Source organism: Coffea arabica, chromosome 11e, assembly GCF_036785885.1.
Source record: "Coffea arabica cultivar ET-39 chromosome 11e, Coffea Arabica ET-39 HiFi, whole genome shotgun sequence".
Taxonomy (NCBI): domain Eukaryota; kingdom Viridiplantae; phylum Streptophyta; class Magnoliopsida; order Gentianales; family Rubiaceae; genus Coffea; species Coffea arabica.
The window spans coordinates 55,838,227-55,861,940 of record NC_092331.1 but is presented as its reverse complement, the minus strand read 5'-3'; the positions used below and the strand labels follow the sequence as shown (position 1 = coordinate 55,861,940).

Sequence of the window (23,714 nt, the reverse complement as noted above, 5' to 3'; positions counted from 1 at the left end):
AGGAGCAATAAGACTTGACGGAATCTCTGTGTGACAACCTCCGCTTGCATCTTCTTCATTTCCAGAACCAAACAGGGAAATTGCAGCAGATACTCCAGCGTTTGTACCAGGGAAGCAGCTGCAGCGTAGGCCATCTCTCAGCTGTAATAGGAATATATCCAAGACGATTAACAAAATCTGAAGGTACATGAAAAAGGGTTGAAAGACAAGCAATTACAGGAACCAGAAGCATAAAAAGGAGAATTTTTTGGTTAAAAATATCCAGTAAGAGATGGGATATGCATGTATTAGGGATAAAAGAACAACTTGTTGAACATAAGCACCTAACAGAGCAATCAAAAGGCAAAAATGAACCGCTTTTGACTGATAGAAAATAAATGGAAGAGAAGTTGTCAGGATTACACTCACCAGTAGCAGAGAAGCAGTACACGATTAGAATTCAGAAGGATGAGATGATCCCTTTTGGTCAAAAAAAAAAAGGTTCTTGAGTAGTCGGAGTTACTTACTAGAGATGAATACAGAAGAAAATGACCCGATTTTGACTGTACTAGTCAACCCGGGGAAGGGTCCTCGGTCAAGTGTTGGGATACAGTTGTTTGCTACAATCTGTGGATGAAAATGTAAAATTTGAGTTTTTAATTTTTGTGGGGGCAATGGATAATATTGACCGTGGTTGAGGCCTCTTTTCAGGCTTTAGTTGATGGTTATTATCACTTTATCCCCTTAACGTTTGGTGCTATTATCAATTTTTTCCTTAACGTTATTTTTTAATCACTTTACCCCATGACTAACGATATCATTATCAATTTACTCCATAGAATTATTTTTTAGACAATTTATCATATCATTAAACCAATTTATCAAGTTAAAAAATTTTAAAAGAAAATGCCCTCCTGTTTGCACAATAAAAATAATAAAAAATTTAGAGTGACTCTTCTCCTTTTTAATATCAAGAAAAAAAAGTCAACGTATTAATTTCTTTCTTCTTGGCAATCTTATTAATATTGAAAAAAAAATAGAAAGATGGAGAGGGGAAGGGGGAGAGAGAGAGCTCAATTCTTTTTTTAAAAATTACTAATAAGAAAGAATTAAATACTTTTATTATTTTAAAATTATTTCACTTTTTTGTTTACCACCAAATTCCAATTCTAAACCCGACAACCTTAAAGTAATACGATAATGGTAGACTTTTCTTTATTTTCTTTTTTTTTTGGTAAAATCTAATTTTTTTGTCTCCTTCTTTCCTATCTCTTTTTCTTTTCCTAATATTAATAAGTCTGAAAAAAAAGAAATTTGAGAAAATCCTTTTATTTTTATGTTTTTTGATATCTTAAAGTGAAAAAAAGGAAGAATAACCATTCCAACTTTTTTATTTTTAATTATATATAAAAAAGGATAATTATATTTAAAATTTTTTGACTATACTAGTTAGATTAATGATGAGATAAAATGTCTAAAAAATAATGTTAGGAACTAAAGTGATTGTATCCCTATAATCCAAATGAATAAAGTGATAATAACAATGTAGTAATGCTATAAAATAAAAGGGTATTTTTATCCAAAATATCTTAGCATATTGAGTTGAATTACTTATGGAGGTAAAGTGACTAAAAGATAACGTTAGAGGGTAAACTGATAGTAATAATATAATTTAAGTGTGTAAAGTGATAATAACCCTTTAGTTGACTTGAGAAATCCATCAAATGGAAACAAATTCTGCCGGCCACGAATCAATATAAAGACTGTTTTATCCCTTTTCTTCTCCTTCATGGGAAACTCATTGAAATTGTACATATATTATTGCATATTTTCTCCCATTATCCTTACTTCTTAATGTCTTAAATTCTTAATGGAATCTCAAAATTATCCAAAATTTTGATTTAAAAGTTAGTCTTTAAGGAATATATTGGTGGGAAAGAAGGGATCATTGCTTAATTTTTGTTGATGAAACTCTATTATTGTGAGGCATAAAAGCTTGCTTATTTATGTACAAAACATAGAAAGGATATAGTCAATAAAAAAACAAAAAATCAATCCCTACTTGGAGTTATGATGAAAATCAATCTAATATAATGTTCCAATTTAAGCCGTCAATTGATTTTCACTATTGTTTGAACTCTTCAATGTGAAAATGAGACAATAAAGTGGTGTTATTAATCATTAATTCATCCATTCACTTCCCATAAAAATGGCTTAAATCAACAAAGTTACAAAAAGACTCTTTCAAGTTGCATGGAACAGAAAGCTCGCCCCGTTTGGATTGCGATTTTTTTACAGAAAAATTGTTACATTTTCCGTGAACACATTTTCCTATCACCTTTTTCCCTCACATATATCAAATCGCTACAGTAATTTTTCTACAAAAAAATCCAGAAGAACGCAATTCAAACGTGAAAGAGGAAAGTATTGTTAGATTGGAATTGGAAATTGGTTTCTAAAACAAATGAAGGATTGGATTTGGAACTTCAACTTGCATATATTTGAGAGTGTTCCTTTAGTCTCATCTCAATTTTTATTTTTTATTTTTTTTTGTGGAAACATACGAGTTTAGCCTTAAGAGATTCTTGTTAGTTTGCATTGATCTGGGAGGCCCCGACTTCCAATTGATTTTATTTAGATTTGGAAGAAGGGGTTGACCCTAGATCTCTTTTACAATAGCTAAAAATGAGCATCTTTTAGCAAATATTTTTGTTAACTCTGATTTTAAGCACTAGTTTGATAAAATCATAGAAAATTTCCTCTTTGTTTTGCTGTAACTCCATTAAAATAGACAATAACTTAGCTCAACTTCCATCTTCAAAGTTTTTGTATGATCGAATATAAAATAAATATCTAATTTGTTTTATATGCAATATACACTTTGTATGATTGACAATTACTAAATTTTGTTGATCATAATTTCTTAGAATATATTCTATTTACAATCAAAATTTAGCAAAGAAATTTAGTATATAGAAAATGTTATATCTTAAAAATAATATATTGAAGTACAAAACACGTGACACATTACTAGTTGTTGTAAAAGTTGGGAAGCGAGGAAAATAAGGTGTAAACAATTTCGATTGGATTTGACTCATATTATCTTTTATTGACACAAAGAACAAAGACTCATGGAAGCTTTTAATTATTGAACTCCATTATGTCATTTTGCATAAAGTTTCCCATGCAGCAGATCTTAATCCACCTGACAGCATTTTAATCACATTATTATGTCATTTTGCTTTAGTTTACGATGAGGATATTTTCCAGCAAGTACCTTAAAACTATTCTACCCCAAAGCCGACTGATTCCCCTTGATCACGTAATTGGGAGGGAAGAGGAAACATATCACATTAGAGGTGAACGATCAGACGGACAATGAAAAAAACTTGAACCTAAATTAAGGAATCAGGACGGTGCAATAAGATTGCATTAACGTTTGTACTTTTTCTAATCAGAGGCTGCTTTATGCCCCTTTTTTTTCCTGGAAAATGCTTAATGAAGTAAACATGTACTCATTTTACAAGGCACGAGTCTAGATAAAGATCTGCTGGTAAAGTAAACAGCTGAAAATCTGGCAAGATTAACTTCTTGGAAAAGTACTATAAATTGTGCTGATTTTCTGCAATGCAATTGTGCAAAGCACCTGCTCTTCTTCTTTTTCTTCCTTCAATCAAAGGAAAAGCACGTAGATAATGTGCCAACGGCAGTGAAGGAAGATCTTCTCTGGCAAACATCTCACAGATCATAGACGGTGAAGGAAAGCCATTTCCTCCAAATGCAGCATTCTGCGATTGAAGGTCTTTTCTGTGAAGCTTGCTAAGAGTCATATCAATAATCCCTTCCTTGCAGGAATGAAGCATTTCTAAAGCATCCAACAAAACCAATCGCTTGCCATTTTTCCCATCAAAAAATTTCTTGGCCATCTTCTCGACACAATTTTCCTTTATAACTTCAGCATCTTCACACATTACATTAGGATCCAGCAGTATAAGTTCCTCAAATGTCAGCATCTCCGAGCTAAGACTATCTTTGTCTGCACAGTTGACAGCATCAAGTGCTTTGATCGTGACATCCCTGATGCCTTCCACGAATTGGTGACAAGGCCATTCGTTTGAATGCTCGCACTTCTTGGAAATGGTCAGCAGGAACCTTAGACATTCGCAGAGAGCAGCTAATTCAGTACCGACTTCATGGAAAAAGATTATGGCGTCTTTGAGTAGACAACTAGCCTGAAGCAGAGCTCTTACCGCCTGACGAGAAGGTAGTAACGCCAAATTGTTGCGTAAACGTTCCCAGGCATTTCTTTTTTTGTAGAAGTCAGTTGAATCAAGAAATTTCTCCAGCTTATTCTCATTGAGATCAATCTGTTCTACTAATTCTGGCACTTCATTTGATAATTTTCCTCTGTAACAAGTAGCCATTGTATACTCAAGTTTCGCCCTTATGGTTCGTTGCCTAGGTCCTCGAACAAAATCTCCAACGGGCAGCGCAAGAGGTAGAATCTCTTCTGCTAATTGTTCCAGCAAAGCTGGGGCTCCTTCCATTTTCAGTAACATGATGATCTCACCAACTTTTTTAGTAAATAACTTGGCTTGCAATTTCTTTATATTCAGTATTTTCCGGAATATAAGAATCAATTGATGCATCTCGTTTACCAGACTAAAGATCCCACTGTCAACCGTCCTTCCTTCTGTCAATCCTACCCCATGTAACGAATACTAGATTTAACCTCCAAAAAAAAAAAATTCGCCTAAATGTTTCGAATTAAAGCTGTAACCAAGATGCCAAAAGCAGCTAGCATGAAGGAATTCCAAGTAAATCCAAGAAAAAAGAAAGAAAAATACTAACATACAGGAAAATTAAAAGTATGGAAACTGGGGTCGGCCATCATTGAAAAATGTGTAAGAGAAGCTACAACTTACCAGCAGCAGAGGAACGAAGGGCCTTCGGCTGAACGGAATCACGCTGCCTGGAAGATAGCCAGCCATGAGAATTTGTGGTCAACGAAGATGAAGCAGCCAAACCGCCCGAGTGCATCTTCTTTCATTTACCGCAACAGCGCGCAACGGATCCTCTGTACCACAACCCTGTCTCACACCCTATCCCACCCCTCATAAACTTGCCAAATGTCCTTTTATTAACCCAATCCTGAAACAACCCAACTCGAACCATGTTTAATTATTTAACCGATTAATCGGGGTGAGAAACTTAATCACACAAAACCAAAATCCATTAAACTAAAAACCCAAAAAACAAAATTAAAGATTAAACAAGGCACAAAAAAAAACCCCACAAGGCCACGATTCTGGTTTCCCATCAGATTTCACTCCTCCTCAAAAGCTTCCGTCACAAAATTCACTCATCAGCTCATCAGAGATCACTCACAATTCAAATGCCTGGTGGCATGATTTCGGCTGATGATCATATGCTATGTCCTTCGTCACGAAGTCGAAGGAAATCTGATGGTGGAATCGTGCGCCGTGTGAAAGCACAAAAATCGCCGTTCTTGACCGAGACTCAGGTTGTGCTCCATCTCGGAACCTTGTGGGGTTAGGAGTAAAGCATCCCAAGGTTAGCGCATCTCTAATAGCGTGGAGAAACATTGGGAACCCCAATTTCGTGGTCATTCTCCGGAGCGCTTTCTTCAGGTTATGAGTGATCAATGGGCAATTGGACGAAGCTCCCCACCTGTTCGATCAAATGCCTAGGCGTCATGAATCATTTTTTTCGTAGGTTTTTCTTGCCTTTGTTTTCCCGCAGTTTTCTTTGCCCATTATTCTGTCATTCGGATTTATTGTGACTCCTTTCTGAAATCTGTTCTCAAATTATAGCTGTCATAGCCTTTAACTCTGATGGTTGGTTGATATTCACTTATATAATGATGTGCAGCAGATTAGTGAATTGAGTTGAATGATGAAGTTGATGATGTGGTCTACTTAGCTGATCTCTGTGTTGTTTCTATAATTCTTACATGTACTTAAGTGCGATCTGCTATGCCAAAGAGGTTTTAGAGGAAAACGGGACATGATTGTTATGGTGAGGACATGCTTTAGCCAAGGGAAACTGATATACCAGCTTTGTTTCTGGTCTTTGTTGTGCTTCCCCTGGTTACATATATCTTGCTAGGAAAATGGAGCGAGTCAACGAAAAAAAAAGAGAGGGTTAGTTTGCTTACTCAACAGGCAGCTGAAGAAAGTTAAGGTCTGAATTATAGGAGCAATTCTATTATCATTTAAACAGATAAAGCAAAAATATTAAATAGGAGTAATGCATCTGTTTGAAACATTTCAGCAAAGATTTTGTTTGCCAGTTCTTAAGCTGCTTGATTGATGAATCTAAATGGTGTATTCTGGGCCTAGTCATTCATGAAAGTTTATGGATAAATTTTTTTCTTTTATTTTACAGATGCTATTTCGGTATGAAGATTTTGTGAAGTCCTTTCACTATGAAGTTTTCAACATGTCTCCAAGAGGTCTTATAAATTGTGGAAACAGGTATTTCTTCAAAATTTTTCCTGCTTTTCTTGTGCTTTTACATATCAATAGCTCTAGAAAAATTTTATAGATATAGGAAATGTACAGACTCTTAATGCAATAATGTACTGAAACAAATTTCATAGGATTTTTTATTATTTGTCAAGTATATTCAAGATTTCTTTCATTTTACTGTGCAGTTGTTATGCCAATGCTGTATTGCAGTGTCTGACCACAAAGCCTCTCCTTCTGTTTCTGCTTCAGAGATTGCATTCTAGAGCTTGTTACGATTGGTTTGATTTACAATGTCTTGCTTTTGCATTCTAGAGACTTCCGAAGTAAATTCTGCTTCAGAGATTGCATTCTAGGGGTTCATGTTATTTCGATCCACTACTATTACTGAATAAGGGGTTGGCATGCTTCCCTTCAATGTTCGCGTGTTTTAAGCATATATTGTTGCAGTATCTTTGAGAGAGACTAGAGCTATGCAGACTCAAGTTAATTGTGTGTGAGATCGTTAGCCTTTTGCTTTGATTGTAAGATGATAAGTGAAATCCCAAATATCTGGGAAGGTGTTGTGGATATTCCCCTTGTCTGATTAAGTGCAGCTAAGATGTTATTTCGTGTCAAAGTTGAAAATTATTGGCTTTGGTCTCCATGGATTGCTTTTGTGGCTTTAAAACATAACGTTGTGGTTTGATTCCGCAATTCTAGTTCATTATGTCCTGCACGTCAATATAAATTTTGTATAGCAATTTTTTCATTCTAGTTCATTTTCTCTACGACTTTTAGCATTATTTGAATTTTGGCAGCATAATCATCAATTTCATTGTGCTCAAACCTCAGAAAGAGGAAAACAAAAAATGGAATGTGTATAAAAATCTATGATCCCTCTTCTACAAGGGAACAGAAAGAAAAGAGTGGATAGATTCCGAGGTGTATAAATGTATAACTTCACACCATCCAAGATTTTTGCCCTGATCATTCATGTTTAGCAACTTGTTGATCACTATCATCATTATTTCCCAGTTCTTGTGCCTACAAAAAACAAATGCTAAGTTAGCAAATGTATTGAATTATAAGTGTAACTTATCAAACTAATATATGCAGAAAACTCTTCACAGTGCATACAGTGCATTATTCCTGATCCCATATACATATACCAACCCTAAATACATCAAATTTGGATGATCTGATTATGAAAAGCAGGAAAAGGTTATTGTCAGCTGTGATTAAAATATCACTATCATTGAGTTCACTATCACAAAAAAATTCATCCTTCATTGAGCTTCAACGTGCAAAAAGTGCATTATTCCTGATCCCATATAGATATACCGTATGCACAGAAAAAGGTTATTGTCAACAGTTTTTTCGTTCGGTAGATCAACTTGCACCAGATTATCAAAGTCATCTTTTACAGAATTGTTCACTCCACTTGACTTTTCTACATGTAAAATATAAAAACACCCCTACATTTCATTTTAATCATAGTTTGATAGCAAGGGAGTGATAGTGAACTCAATGAAGGATGAATATTTTTGTCTAGCTCAAATAATTAAAAATGTCAACGGAAGTGCCAATAATAACTCCTAATTTCATATCCAGAATAATAACTCCTGATTATGAATGATGAATATAAGATTAAGTAATTAATCAAGATTTTTTCTTACTTGGACAAAACTCATTGACGCTGCTGGTGTGCTATTGAACTTGAAGACATCAAGTCATAGCCTTGGTAGAAGTTAGGGTCCAACGTCTGCCCAAAAAATAAGAAATAGAAGACCACCCTTCATTATAAAAATAGCTATATACTTGTAAAAGTATAATACTATAAAAAATTAATATAAATAAGAAACAACACAAATTAAAAGCATAATATTTGCTTACTTGCAATAATTGTGTCATGTTTTTAGGATTTCGCCTATTGTAAATGTCTTCTATTGGAATTCCAAATTCCTGATATAATTAAAGAGAGACGACCACAAATTAAAAATTTCATTGAAAAAATATATCGTTAATGTAGTTTAGTCATCTAAAGAATAAATTATTCAAATAAAAATTTAAAATAAATTACATATCTACTATGCTATACAAGACAAAAATGACGAATAACTATACCTGCTGGGGTGGTAATTCTCGAACAAAACCTTGAATTGTAGCAGAATCCATACTTGAATGAACAACATTATTTCCAAATTCCTACAATCATTTTTATCCAAATTATAAATAAAGATCCTAATACTATTTCTATACTCATCATTCATCAGACAACTAAGGAACCCAAAAAAAAAGTAATAGTCAAACAATCAAAAACCATTATTCACATAAACTAAATAAATTGTCTAACCTGTAATTTTTTCGATGAAGACTTCTCTTTCACCTTGTACTTGCGTTTCTTAGTAGCCATTTCCAGTGCACTTCTTGGCCTCTTGCTCGACTTGTAGGTGACTTTTTCTTTCACTTTGATGCCTTTTATTTTATTATAGGCAACTTCAGATGGATTAGTGTCAACATCTTGATACGCACTACAATTTTCTTCAATACGCACTTCTTTCATTTTCTTTTTCCCTTGACAACATGCATCCATTTGTTCTGACATTTTCCAAAATCCATCTTTAGCAATTTGATAAGCTTCATCACATTCAGAAGCTTTTGTCATCAGCTGCATATATAGATAGGATAACTCTTTGTAACGAAAACTTAATTTTGCCTTTAACTCCATTTCCGGGCTACTTTCACTGGAAACATGCACATTTCCTGTTTTGGCTGCTTTTGTCCATCTCTTCAATATATATGCATCCGGAATTGTTACAATATTCAGAGTCATCAATATTTTTAGTGCATGTGAACACAAAAATCCAGCAAATTCAAATTTCTTACAACTACAACAAATTGAATTCGTGGATGAATCATAAGTTACAAGATGGTGGGAAGTCTTACCATGTGGTGTAACTCTGTAAATCATTTGATTTCCTAATTCACCATCAACTTCCCACTTACAATCAATCCCTTTGCATAGCTCCTCCTTAAATTTTTCATACACTTCATGTGTATATACACTTGCTGCATGCTGTAAAATCCTACAAGGAAATGTCATTGCCGGTGTACTTTGATTGCCTTTAAAATTTGCTACGGATTCATCATAGCGACGATCATCTAACAGCCTTTGGAAGTGTTCAAAAAATTCAAGTAAGCCATGTTTATAACTTACATACTTCTTTATCACACTGTTCATGGACTCACTTCGTTGGGTTGTGGTCATATCAGCACAGAAGGTTGTGGTCATATCATTCGATGTCAAATCAATGGTTGATCATAATAGCAGATAATCCATGTGATACATTTTAAACTTCCCCTGCATGCAACTATGGACTAACACAAATTCTGGACATCAGACTTGAAACTTTGCGCACATCAGGTTAGCTTCATCCATTTCCTTTTACAAACGAACTTCGACCAGGTTTTACATCAATGCGGCTTTGCATTAGTACAAGACAAGAATGTTGCAGTAGCCAGCAAGAATCTTGAAATAGAATTAGGAATCAGGGCAGCCTGCAATTGCATCTTATTACTCCTTATTCAGAAGTTGTGATCAAGGTAAGTTTGCATTCACTATAATACTTTTCCTGAACACACCATAGCTGCATGTTTTTTTTTTTTTTTTACGTGGAAAATACATCGTGAATGAGAACATGTTCCCAGGCATGAATCTTCACAAAAGGTCTGCTAATAAATCAAGAACCTACAGGGCCACAAGATTTGAAAGTCAGGCAGAATTAACTTCTTGCAGATTACAAAGCTACGTTGATGTTCCATTGTTCTGTAATGCAATTTGCCCATTCATTTCTGCGGGCGACTTCGTGTGACTAAAGGTGATAGTGTCTGGTATGGCAATTGGCAATCTACTTGCTTCTCTTCTTACGAGAACACTTTCTTCTTCTCTTTCTTCCTTTCGATAAAGGAAAATAACGAGGACAATATGTCATAGGCTGTGAAATGCTAAACGAAGCATTCCGCGATTGAAGATCTTCTCTACCAAGTTGCTCACAGATCATATCAATCTCTCCCGTGAAGGAATGAAGCTTTTCTAACGTCTCCAACAAAACTAAGGGCATGCCATTCTTCCCATCAAAAAACTTCTTGGCCATCTCGTCAGTGGAATTTTTCTTGGCATTTCTTGATCTCGTAGAATAACCTACTAATTCATGTACAAGTTGATAAAAACATGTGAGGAGACAATCTTCCTTTGGACAGTCTACAGCGTCGAGTGCTTTATTCACAACTTCCTTGATTCATCTGGACACTCACTTTGCAAAGCTCCAAAGAACCTAAGTAAGAACTGAAGATACAGGCAGAGTACAGATGATTCAGTACCTACCTACCTCATGGAAAAAGTTTGTGGCATCCTCGAATTCTTGACTAGCCTCTAAGTAGAGCTCTTACTGCCTCACGAGCAGGTAGGAATGATAAATTGTTGCATAAATCTTCCCAGGAGTTGTACAAGTCATTTTCATCAAGAAATTTCTCCGGCTTATTCTCAATTAAACCAATCTGTTCTACTATTTCTGACACTTCTCTTGACAATTTTCATCACCTAATCAAATGTTAGTTGATGTGTTTTGGTTGCTCATATGCAAAGTTGACTGCGAAACGTAAAAGGGAATGGAAGGAGTACAAGCAGTTTATACGATACACTGAACATTGTAATAGGATCTGAAACCGCAATGCCTCTGCTCGCTTTTCTGGGACTGACCTCGTGGAATGAAAATTGACAACAGAAATAAGTAATGCTTAACCCATTTTAACCTGTTTCTCGAAATCAAACAGCTTTAAATAGTGTATATTGCTGACACAAAAGATCAAGAGACAGAGGACGTGATATTAAACGAACATATTAACTTTTTATTGTAAAACCTGTAAAAGATTAAAAGATATCCTGCATCGGAACAAGCAATTTTGCGAACTTTGAGAGAGTTTGACGAATTTTTGTTTACATGCACTAGATGATTACTTCAAACGCATCAAGATAAGTAATAAAACAAGTAAAAATTGATATCAGTTCACTTGGGAGGTACCACAAGAACTAAAGGATTGTGTTTATTCAATGTCAAAAATATAAGCATTCCTAGCCAAATGGGATTCATTTGATTCTTGTCCATTCATATTCAACAAGACCTATTAGAAGCTTCCTGCTCAATCGTTAGCTAGGACTAGGAGAAAATCTCAGATCAATTTCAAGATAAAATGAACGAGGTACATGCCAAGACCTTGAAACGCTTTCATCATATGGCGTAGGGGCTGGCCTTCAACTCTCTTATGCAACATTTACGAAAAGTCTCAGCAAGATGGATGACAAGAAGCAATTCCATGTCAGTTGGGAAATCGAAATTGCAAGCTGCAGCTCAAAGCTTCCCTTTTATGCAGAGTGCTGAAATCTGTGACACGATTTTGGAGGCATCACAGATACATGCAATCCATACAATGTCAGGAAATGCAAGTGCAGGAATGGTGCGTCAATATAAACTTCATAAACTGCAAGTTTCAAGGACATCAACATAAAAGTACTGAAACAGGCATCAAGGAAACGTAGAATGGGAGGACCAACTTGTCAAATGCTAACTAAGACAAAAGCCATGAGTATGCATTTGGCAGTCACAGCGCATTTGTCACATGAGAGCGAAGTCTTACAAATGGTTATTTGGAAAGAAATTTGGAAACGAAGAAGTTGATAAACATTGGATATTTAAGAAAGAAAGAGGAATTGAAAGCACACCTTATGCGGAGTCCGGGTTACTGACACAAAAAGGGGAATAAAAATAAGTAGCTTCCTAGACAGAAAAGAGCAGAATACCATTAGCAATAGTAGGCGCAGGAAAAGACATTATTAAAATCTCAGACATATACCATTTGAATCAAAGTTCTTCCGTCTTAAGTTCAAACTATCAGGTGCAAGTAAAAGATCACAAGTCAAGAATCATACAAGGAGAATGTTTAACATACCGATCACTTCTGATAATAACATCAATGCCTTCAATCTCTTCTTGAATTTCTTTAGCAGAATTCTCAATAGGTTCACTACAATAGTGGACCTCAAGCCGCTGCAGGTTCTCAACACCAAAAGGGAACTTCTCCAAGAGCTTGCAAGATTTCAGAACAAGATGTTGAAGGCACCTAAAGTGGCGAAATATTGTTGCTTCCCAATGGATCAAATCCATGTTTTCAATTAGCAAATGCTTTAGACTACGAAAACCTTCTTCAGTTGGCCCCCATTTTGGTCCTTGGAAAGCATAATTTTTGAGTTGAAGTACCTCAAGGTTGGGTAACATGGCAATGGAGGTCATATATTTCCATGGTAAATAACTCCAACTCAAACTCAAATGCCTAAGAGTCACTGGCAAAAGAGCCAAACCCAAAATCCTTCGCACTTCTCTTTTTTGTGTGTGGAAGGAACACTCCAGAGTTTCAAGTTCTTGCAAGTAAACAAGATTATTTAGGACTTGTGAGAAACTGTCTGTGCTGTAGTCTTCTCTAGTTTCACAAATTCCCAGTTTCTTAAGATGGGGCATGACACTGAAAACTTCCTTTGTGCAACTTGAAAATTGTATTGTATAGAGAGTTTGCAGGTGTTCTGAAGCAAATGGACGAGGAAGGTTATCTTGTACAGTGAAAGGATTCTTTAGATGACAAGCCACAGTAACATGCACATGCCTCAGTGAAGGCATGCTCCAATACTCCAGTAACAATGTTGGCCTACCGCCAGATTCCTGACAAAGCCATGGACCATGAATGACTAAGGTCTGGAGATTCCTCAGTTGGGATACTGAGGCAGGAAGCTCATAAGTAACATAGAGTGCAAGATACCTCAAATGTATCAGCTTTAATATTTGAACAGGGAAGTAATCGAAATGCAGAAAGAATACGTCTAATACTCTGAGCAACTTAAAGCCTAGTTGAAAGAATAGAATATCAGGTACTATATCAGTGCCCAATGTGAAACACACAAAAGATGAGACATGTGGGATTGCAGGTGCTGTAGTCGCATGACTGTAAGGATCCAAATGAAAACTGAGACGACGTTGATTACGCGTGCCTGCTTGAACACCTTTGGCACTTCTCCTTTGTATGACATGCATGAAGTTCTCCTTCTGAGCTTCTTTCAAGCACAATTCCCGTAAGAAGTCATGGAGGCGACAAGTTTTGACTTCCCCCACAAAGCGCTTCTTTTCAACCAAAACTAAGTTCCTGCCGATAAGGTCTTCCAAGTAATCCTCTCCAATCTGTTCCAACTGTTTCTCTGAATTCAAATATAAGAAGCCCTCTGCAGCCCATAAATTAATCAATTTTGAAACTTCAATCTCACAATCTTCAGGGAAAATCCCCATATAGAGGAAGCAGGCTTTCAGGTGATGGGGCAAGCAATTGTAACTCAAAGCAAGTATATCTAAGCAATTTTCTGGATCAGTGGAAACAACTGAGCTAACCTCCTCTGCAATCTCATTCCAACAATTGTATGCCCCGATGTCACGTGAGAGAACACCAGCAATAACGACAATAGCTAGAGGTAATCCTCGGCATCTCTTAGCTATTTGTTTTCCAACTCCTACCAATTCATGGGGGCAGCTTGCTGTCCCGAAGATGAGCTTTTCCAATAGTTCCCAGCTTTGTTCTATGTTCAGAAGGTTCATGCAATGAGGTGGCTTCTTGGGACTCACGTTTGTTGCTAACTCCTTGAACCGACTAGTAACTACTATTCGACTTCCATTTTCGTCATCAGGAAAACACCTTTTGACATCATTCCAAGCATCAATGCTCCACATGTCATCCATAACAATCACATACCTCTTACCTTTCAACCTTCTGTACACAATTTCAGCTAATTGAGCATTGCTCTTCTCAACCATTTTATCAGTGGACTGTGCAATAGAGCTCCAAAGGGCTAGTAGCAAGTCTCTCGCTTGATAGACTTGGGATACTGTTATCCATGCACGACAATAGAAGTGATAAACAGTATAAGGATCATTAAAAGCTTTTCTAGCAAGAGTTGTCTTACCAATGCCGCCCATCCCAGAAATTGTCACTATTTCTAGTCCAAGTGGCAGTCCAGTGAGCCCCTCCAAGATAGTCGTCAGCTCAGCATCAAGACCTACCACAATATCCTCCTTATTCGAACTAAGTGGTGCTTTCCTGATGCTTGATCCCTGCAATCTTAGACTCTTTTCATCTATATTTGTAGTCTTTCTCTTGAAAGATTGAACAACCTGTAATGCATGGACTAAACCTCCACGAATGCCCTCCTTTCCATCTAAGACACTCTGGACCACTGTTTCAAGAGAACTTTTCCCCCTTCTTGGTAGGAATCTAGCTGATGCCTTACTATTGGACAAAGCGCAAATGAGGGACGTCTTTACTGATTCGACTTGTTTGTCCACGAGACGTTCTTCAACAAGATCTCTTGCTCTATAAGCAACGTCTTTGATGCATTTCAGCAATTCATGATCCTGGAATTTATCGGAAGAATCATCAAGAAAATTCAGCAAGGAGAAAAGATCCTGGTAGAGAATTGTGATCTCAGAAGCAACTTCATAGAAAAAGATTATGGCCTGTTTGAGCTCATCCACGGCACGAAGCATTTTTCTTGCTGCTTCACAAGAAAATTGATGAACAGCGTAGTCGGATCGATCTGTCCGGGTGTCGAGGACAGTGGTTTCCAGAAATTTCTTCAGGTCTTGCTCCAAAGATCCAATTTCCATCAGAATTGGAGGCTTTTTCTCCTGCAATTTTGGTATTCCGCAGCTCAAGGACAGTGTTCGTTTCTTGATCTCCAAGAAGTCAGCATGCCGACCAACTGCTCGAAGAAATTCTTCAAAGCTGCATAACAGAGTCCCTGTTTCACGAGAAGTTTGATCAACAACGTAGTTGGATCGATCTGTCCGGTTGTCGAGGACAGTGGTTTCCACAAATTTCTTCAGGGCTTGCTCCGAAGATCCGATTTCCGTCAGAATTGGTGGCTTTTCCTCCAGCAAGTTTAGTATTCCCCAGCTCAAGGACACTGTTCTTTTCTTGATCCCCAAGAACTCAGCAGGCAGACCAACTGCCCCAAGAAATTCTTCAAAGCTGGATGGCAGAGTTCCAGGTTCTTCAGTGATCCACAAAGCTGAGGGTTCTCCTTTCAGGAGCAATAAGACTTGACGGAATCTCTGTGTGACAACCTCCGCTTGCATCTTCTTCATTTCCAGAACCAAACAGGGAAATTGCAGCAGATACTCCAGCGTTTGTACCAGGGAAGCAATTGCAGCGTAGGCCATCTCTCAGCTGTACTAGGAAAATCTCCAAGACGATTAACAAAATCTGAAGGTACATGAAAAAGGGTTGAAAGACAAGCAATTACAGGAACCAGAAGCATAAAAAGGAGAATTTTTTGGTTAAAAATATCCAGCAAGAGACGGGATAAGCATGTATTCGGGATAAAAGAAAAACTTGTTGAACATAAGCACCTAACCGAGCAATCAAAAGGCAAAAATGAACCCCTTTCGACTGATCGGCGTAGAAAAAAAAATCACCAGTAGCAGAGAAGCGGAACACAATCAGAATTCAGAAAAATTAATGATCCTTATTGTCAAAAAAACAGAAAAGTTTTTGACTGATATACTTACCTAAGAAGAGTACCGAGAGTGATCACATTTTACGTATAGTAGTCAACCCATGGAAACCACCAGCCTCTAATGCGTGGTGGGGTGGGAGGCATGGTCTAAGAAGAGTCTTCTGGTCAAGTGCTGGGATACAGTTTTTTTTTTTTTTTTTTTTGGTTGCCAGCCACGGTATCCAGGGCAAAGCCCTGACTAATCCGTTGGTCGACTCGGGTCGCACACCTGGCTATGGTGGGTGAGTCTCCCAACAAGGGTAGCTGCATACGCCATGTTTCGAACCCGAGACCTGCTTAAGCGGAACCAAGCTGCTTACCACTTGGCCCAACCCCAATTGGTGGATACAGTTGTTCGCTACACTGTGTGGATGTGTAAAATTTTATAGCTTTTAATTTTTGTGGGGGCAATGGATAATATTGACCGTTGTTGAGGCCTCATTTTAGGTGACTCGAGAAATCCATCTTTTTATTGTTTTAGGAGTTAATTTCACTTTACATTATTTAATTTTACCCGAAACTTCACTTTCATCTCTATACTTTGAAATGAGATGCCTTAGTTCCTTAAATATAAAAAGGATTGTCCTATTTAAGTAAAATCGTCAGGGGAAATGAAATAGATTTCATGGATTAATTTTTCTTACATTGTCTTTTTCTTTCGGTGAGATCTTACATTATTTGTGTACACACGAATAGGTCATGCATGCCACTTTATTTGAAATGTCATTTTCCCCTGAAAATTTTTTTTACGTTTTTTATGAACAAATTTTTCAATCACGTTTTTGTCTCGCATATATCAAATCGTTGTAATATATTTTTATGCAAAATTCCAGAAAATAGCAATCCAAACAGATCTGAATTTGATTTTGTATTCCAAATTTTTTCATGTATGGAATGTATCAAACTCCACTTGGTGGGTTTGTTTGGGTAGGAGTTTATTTGAATGATTTATTTGAAATAATTACTGTAGCACTTTTTGTGATGTGATGTATGTGAGATAAAAAGGTGATTAAAATTTGTAAAGTAAATTATTTTATTTTAAAACTACGCAATCCAAACACACTTATGTATAGAAGATTTAGCTCAAATTTTATATTTTATGGACTAAAGTGGGATAGATTTTACATTTAAGAGGATTAAGATGAAACCAATTTTATACTTTAGGAATTAAAGTGTAACACATTTTATACTTTAAAGGCCAAAACGTCTTATTTCCAAATTCAGAGACCAAAATAAAAATTAATGCAAGTGAATATTACTCTTATTTTAAATCGAGGAAAATAGAGAAAAGTTTGACTGATTGGGTTGGACCTGACCCATATTATTTTCATTTTTGGATTAAGTGCACTTTGTTCTCCTCAATTATACTCTGATCGAACTATAAAAGTTTAGCACCAAACTAACATCTCTCTTCCCACCACGGTTATCGTCCCACAAGAGACTGAAGTGGACAAGATTGTTAGGCATTTGGATGAAATGTCCCTGTAGGCTTCCTTGGCTTCACATGTTACCAGTCTTTTTTAAGATATCAAAGGATGGAATGAAACTTCGGGAGCAACTACCAATCAAGGTCCTGGAAGACCGAAATGATTCTGAGATGTGAATCTTGTCCAGGTTTCTCAGAGCCTAAGGAACCAGCTCACAAAAATGGTAGGAATCCTAAACTTTTGGCTGAGGTGATACGGAAACGTCTCAGAGATAGCAGTTTCTAATACTCCTCCTCCAATCGCAAGAGCAGGGCCTTTCTTTCATATCCCCATATTCAACCATTGCTTCCCAGAACCACATTACACTTTTCTATACCACTCACAAGAGATTCCCAACTTCGGATAGGATATTATGGCAGAATCTTAGAAATAGTTGCGGGTGTGAGAACTTCAAGTGCAGGACCATTAATGTATCATCAGATGATGGGATGGGACTTTATTCGTATATTGCAGCCATTTATTTTGGGAAGCTGCTCTTGGGGAATAGAAAGGTGTCTTAGTTATGGAAGCTCCTAGCTCCTAACCAATATTAAATGAATTAGAAGTTCCCTAACTGGTCAATTTGCTATCTAAGACAAGAAGGATATTTTCGCATTGAATTTCCAAAGCAAATTCCTTTTCTGGAAACTATGCAGAAAAGCATAAACCTTCCAATTTCCTGGTACTGAACTGATAACATACACCCAGCCAATATTCAATCTTGTAAATCAGCACCGTATCATGGTGTTGAGGTAACATGCGCAGCGCAACCTTGGTTCATCGGTGACCAAAAATCGGACGAACACATGCACAATTATCATTTCAAAGCAGAAGAGCATGCACAAGAAGATCATCAAGCAAATATATTGTGAAAGGACCTCATATCATCCATGATAATCATAATGAAACTAGTTTCTTCTCAGTAAAATTGATAAATTGAGAGACACAAACGTAGTAATACTGAAAGAAAAAATATAATGAAGAATGGAAGCAATTTGTCAGCTGCTGACCAAGATCATACACAATTCTAAATTTCCCCATGCACATAAATTAATCAGAGACTGCGCATTCAATGCATTGTTAAATGCTTACACAATGGCTTGTAGAAGAGAAGAGAGCAGCAGAGAAGTTGAGATGGAGTGGGAAGTCCACCTCAAAAGAGGAACTGAATTTTCTTCTTATGCACGGTCTGGATTCCTGTCACAGACACCAGAAGGAAATAAGTAGCTTCATAAACCAATCGAAGACGTATAACAGTTTGTCAATTAACAACAACAGGTGCAGGGAAAGACAGCACAACGCTACTCAAATGAAATTGCATCCATTTGCACCGATGTTCATAGGAAGTCAAGGAAATTAGACGAGAATTTTCACTTACCGCTCACTTCTAATAACAACTTCGATGCCTTCAACCTGTTCTTGAATTTCTCTAGCTAATATCTCGGTAGTTTTGTTACAGTGATGCAGCTCAATTCGCTGCAGGGTACCAATTTCCTCCACATCAAAAGGGATCTCCTCCAAGAGCTTGCAGGACTTCAGAACTAGATATTGAAGGCGTGGAAAGTGATGAACTGTGGCTTCCCAATGGACCAAATCAGTGTTCTCAATCAGCAAGCGTGTCAGACGACAAAAACCTTTAGTCTTTGGCTCCCATTTAGGTCCATGGAAAGCAAAATGTTTGAGTTTGAGCACCTCAAGTCTGGGTAACATGCCAATCAAGCTCGTGTCTTCCCATGGCAAATAACTCCAACTTAAACTCAATTGCCTAAGAGAACATGGCAGGGCAGAAAAAAATGATATTTGCCGCGCTTCTACTCTTTGTTTGTAGAAGCAACACTCAAGTGTTTCAAGCTCTTTCAAGTACTGTAGATTCCCAAGTAATACATATGGCTCACATATGCCGCAGTCTTCTTCTGTCTCACAAATTTCAAGTTTCTTGAGATGGGGCATGACACTGAAAACTTCCTTTGTGCAGCATGAAATTTTGATGGTAGAGAGAGTTTGTAGGTTTTTTGAAACAAATAGCTGAGGGAGTTCACTATTAGCTCCAGGAGGATTCTTCAAATAAATGGTCACACTATACTGGAGATGCCTCAATGAAGGCATACTCCAAAACTCCAGTAACAATGTTGGGCTACTGCCAGACTCCCGGCAGTGCCATGGACCATGAATCACCAACGTTTGGAGATTCCTTAGTTGTGATACTGATGCAGGAAGCTCATAATTAGCACTCAGCGCAAGATACCTCAAATGAATCAGTTTTAGTATTCGGGCAGGGAAGTAATCAAAATGCAGAAAGAATATGTCTAATACTCTAAGCACCTTAAAGCCTAATTGAAAGAACAGAATATTCGGAACAATATTAGTACCCAATGTGAAACACATAAAAGACGAGACGTGTGGGATTCCAGGTGCCGCAGCCACATCACTGTAAGGATCCAAATGGAAACTGAGGCGATGCTGATTACGCAAGCCTACTCGAGAGCGTTTGGTACCTCTCTTTTGTATCACATGCATGAAGTCCTCTTTCTGTGCTTCTCTCAAGCATAATTCACGTAAGAAATCATGGAGACGACAGGTCTTGACTTTTCCTCCAAAACACTCCTTTTCAATGAAAACTAAGTTTCTACCAATAAGGTCTTCCAAATACTCCTCTGCCACCTGTTCTAGATTTTCTGAAGATTGGGGATCCGAGAATCCCTCTGCAGCCCATAGATTAATCAACTTTTGAACTTCTATTTCACAGTCTTCAGGGAAAGCCGCCATATGGAGGAAGCAGGCTTTGAGATGATGGGGCAAATAATTGTAACTCAAAGCAAGTATATCCAGGCATTCTTCTGGATTAGTGGAGATGATTGCGCATACCTTCTCTGCAAAATTATTCCAACAGTCATATGTCTTGACGACACGTGAAAGTACACCAGCCATTACAACAATTGCTAGTGGTAGTCCTTGGCATCGTTTAGCTATAAGCTTTCCACATTTCTCCAATTCAGGTGGGCAACTTGCTATCCCAAATACAAGCTTCTCCAACAGTTCCCAACTCTGCTCAGTATCCAGAAGACTCATACAATGAGGAGGCTTCTTTGCATTGACGTAGCTAGCCAACTCTGTAACGCGGCTGGTTAATAAGATTCTACTACCAGTTTTGTCATCAGGAAAGCATCTTTTGACATCATTCCAAGCATCGATACTCCATATGTCATCCATAACAATCAAGTACCTCTTACCTTTCAAACTTCTGTACACAACTTCAGCTAATTGAGCGTCGTTTTTCTCTACCAATTTATCAGTGGAGTGACCAAGACAGCCCAAAAGGCCCAGTAACAAATCTCTGACTTGATATACTTGGGAAACTGTGATCCATGCACGGCAATAGAAGTGATATTCAGTGTAAGAATGACGAAAAGCTTTTCGAGCAAGAGTTGTCTTACCAATGCCGCCCATCCCTAAAATGGTCACAATTTCTAGCCCTGATGGCACTCTGGTGAGTCCCTCCAGGAGGCTAACCAGTTCATCATCAAGACCCACCACAATGTCGTCCTTATTTGAATGGCGTAGAGACATGCTGCCAATTGATGTGTGCGCACTTGAACTCTCATCATTTATCTTTGTAATCATTTCTTTAATGGGTTGAATCTGCATTGATGCCTGCACCAAATATTGGGAAATGCCCTTCTTTCCGTAGAAAATCCTGTCCACTGCACACTCAAGAATCTTTCCAGAATCTTGTAATTTTGCAGGAATCCCAGCCAATAAGCAAAAGGGGTACGTCATAATGGACTCGATTTGGTAGTCTACCCTACATTGTTCGACAGGAACCCTTGCTCTATCTGCAACATCTTTCATACATTTCAGCAATTCATGATGAGGGCAGAATTTATTAGAAGAATCCTCCTTAAGAAAGGTTAGCAAGAACCGAATATCCTGGTGGAGAGTTGTTAAATCGGAAGTGGCTTTCGAGAAGCTAGTGATGCTGTCATCGACCCGACGACAGGTTCTCCACAAATGTCCCATCTTGTTAACAATTACTGGAAGTCGGCTCTGGCGAAATGCCAACGACAACAGCTGTTCAAGGTCTGGAAAGGAGATGGTTCCATTTGAATGTTGTACGGTCGAGTCAAGTTTGCCGACGTAGGGGTCATCAGTCTCACTGCTTGGTGAGGAGAACGGGGAATCAACTACTGGTGTTTCACTGTCTACTTGAGAATATACAATTTGTATAAAAAAATCTGGCAATTCTCGAGGATTTAGATCCTCTTCCACATGGCCATATCGGTACAAGAAATGGTTAGGCCTGCCAGACAAGCAGTCTTGGACAGTGCTGTGGAGAAATTTCCTCAAATTTTCCTCCAAGGATGTGATCTCCTTGAATATCTGAGGCTTTCCCTCCGCAAGAAGTTCAAATTTTGGCTTTGTACTACTAGTAAAGTATAGTAGCAATCTTTGTCTGATCTCCAAAGTATCAGCTGAATGAGACCTCCCAAGTGCCTCAATAAAATCTTCTACTGACGATTGCAGAGATCGATCAGTTTCTTCAATTAGCTCCCACAGACGAGAGCCCGAGCTCGAGCTCGACACTGCAGAGGGTTCTCCTGCCGTCAAAAGCAATAAGAATTCATCGAGTTTTGGTTTGAGAGCTTCGGCTTTCATTTTCTTAACTTCGAGGATCAACAACGGGAACTTCAGTAGATAATCCAGCGTTTGCAGAAGAGAAGCCAGTGCAGCATAAGTCGCCATCTCTGATCAACAGGATGGAAAAGCTCCATTAGTTATCTGATTTCAAGAAAGAAGAAATCCAAAGAGTAAGATCAAAGAATTACTAAAAGCAAAAAAAGATCGTACCAATAGTTCAATTTTGAAGTAGAAGAAGCTTGCTGGTCGCGGCTGATCGGAAAATTTACTACCGGTAGTAGACAAGATTAGAAACCATGAAAGCGGGGAGGTTTTCTTTGGAGCCCGCTGGTCAACTCTATTCAAACTTCAGTCCGCAAAGAGCCATATTCACATTACAACTTTAGCCCCGGTTTACCGGGGAATTTAGCATTTAGGCGCACTTTTTAGCTTCAATCAAAACAGGAAAGCGTCTGCGTGGCTGGGACCCGTTCTATTACCTAAAAAATTCCTCCGTCTGCCGCTCCACCCGCCACGCCACTGGTGCCCCAATCCCCACTTTTACTTTACTTTTTACGTGACTTTATTTTTATATATGTATAACACTAATGATAATAGATTTAGCAAAAAATTTAACATGAGATAAAATTTAAAAATTATTTTAATCTCATGGATCTGTTTTTTTATATTGGATATTACATAAATTCTCGGTCAATTATTATTTAACAACATGCCATAACCAAAAAAATGGGATAAACTCACGTAACAAAATTATCAGTATATTATATATCTTATATATATAATATTATAATTTATTGATTTTTTTTTTTTTGGTTCAGAAGTAACTTATTGAAAGTGAAGCATTTTTAATGACACTGACTTGTACAACGCCTGGGGTGATTTACCCAACATTTTAGTAGTGTTACTACCGTCTCGTGTGGCAGCAAGAGCTATGCTTCTTCAGGCTAGTCATGAACTCAAGGCGACCATCATCTTTTTCAATGAAATGGATAGTGAATCAGCTGTAACTTGTACGCCAGTTTTTTTGGATCTTGCTTGAGAGAATTGCAGTGCGAATGTTCACCTGAATTGGTCAAAAGCATGAGGGATGTCGTTAAAAAAAAAAAAAAAAAACACTTGATGCTGCAAGCTGTTTGACAGAAGATCGTCTCATCTCGAGTTTTTGAAAGTTCAAAGATGTATTCTGGGGTTATTCTACCAGATCAGGAAAGGCCAAGAAGCATTCCATTCTTGGTTTTGTTGGAGGCGTTAGGAGGGTTTCATGCCATCACAGCAGGAGAGATTGATATGATATGTGAGAAAATTTGGTAGAGAAGATATTCTAATGCAAAATGCTTCATTTTAGCTTTTCACATCCAACTGCGAGAAATGGTGCTTTTGCTTTTCCTTTATCCACAGAAATCAAAAGAAGAAGAAATGGTTCTTTTAACTTTTGAGGAGAAGGAAAATAGGCAGATATCCATTCCTGATTCATATGAAGTCAGCCCCCTCAAAATAAAGGAGCATTGCTGTATGCAA

General features: G+C 37.6%; 2 protein-coding genes and 1 long non-coding RNA gene across 11 annotated transcripts; 1 reads left to right on the top strand and 2 right to left on the bottom strand.

Moving 5' to 3' along the window:
- Window positions 1–4,901: 4,901 nt before the first annotated feature.
- On the top strand, window positions 4,902–7,113 carry LOC140020932 (uncharacterized). The gene is made up of 3 exons (XR_011824898.1): window positions 4,902–5,711; window positions 6,388–6,476; window positions 6,656–7,113. It is a non-coding gene; the product is annotated as an uncharacterized lncRNA (long non-coding RNA).
- Window positions 7,114–11,527: 4,414 nt separating this feature from the next.
- Window positions 11,528–16,425, bottom strand: LOC113718034 (putative late blight resistance protein homolog R1A-3). Of its 9 annotated transcripts, none has more exons than XM_027242943.2 (4): window positions 16,109–16,425; window positions 12,456–15,803; window positions 12,229–12,283; window positions 11,528–11,987 (listed from the first exon to the last, which is right to left on the bottom strand). In XM_027242943.2, the coding sequence occupies exons 2-4, from the start codon at window positions 15,758–15,760 to the stop codon at window positions 11,940–11,942; spliced, it is 3,408 nt and encodes a 1,135-aa protein (XP_027098744.1). In that variant the 5' UTR covers window positions 15,761–15,803; window positions 16,109–16,425; the 3' UTR covers window positions 11,528–11,939. The 9 variants fall into 9 exon arrangements, with proteins under 9 accessions (XP_027098744.1, XP_027098746.1, XP_027098747.1 ...); XM_027242945.2 differs by having other exon boundaries at window positions 12,456–15,767; XM_027242946.2 differs by lacking the exon at window positions 16,109–16,425 and having other exon boundaries at window positions 11,528–11,890; window positions 12,456–16,102.
- Window positions 16,426–18,399: 1,974 nt separating this feature from the next.
- LOC140020991 (putative late blight resistance protein homolog R1A-3) lies at window positions 18,400–22,658 on the bottom strand. Its single transcript, XM_072071677.1, has 3 exons — window positions 22,407–22,658; window positions 18,940–22,303; window positions 18,400–18,758 (listed from the first exon to the last, which is right to left on the bottom strand). Exons 2-3 carry the CDS (start codon window positions 22,299–22,301, stop codon window positions 18,740–18,742), a joined length of 3,381 nt encoding a protein of 1,126 aa, XP_071927778.1. The 5' UTR covers window positions 22,302–22,303; window positions 22,407–22,658; the 3' UTR covers window positions 18,400–18,739.
- Window positions 22,659–23,714: the final 1,056 nt, after the last annotated feature.

What these genes read in the sequence shown, in the direction of transcription:
- LOC113718034 (XM_027242943.2), bottom strand. Translation starts at nt 15,760, where the DNA reads ATGGCCTACGCTGCAATTGCTTCCCTGGTACAAACGCTGGAGTATCTG. An exon ending in GTTATTATCAGAAGTGATCG is followed by an intron (nt 12,284 to 12,455) that starts GTATGTTAAACA and finishes TTTTCTGTCTAG; the next exon opens with GAAGCTACTTATTTTTATTC. An exon ending in TAACCCGGACTCCGCATAAG is followed by an intron (nt 11,988 to 12,228) that starts GTGTGCTTTCAA and finishes TGAAACTTGCAG; the next exon opens with TTTATGAAGTTTATATTGAC.
- LOC140020991 (XM_072071677.1), bottom strand. Translation starts at nt 22,301, where the DNA reads ATGGCGACTTATGCTGCACTGGCTTCTCTTCTGCAAACGCTGGATTAT.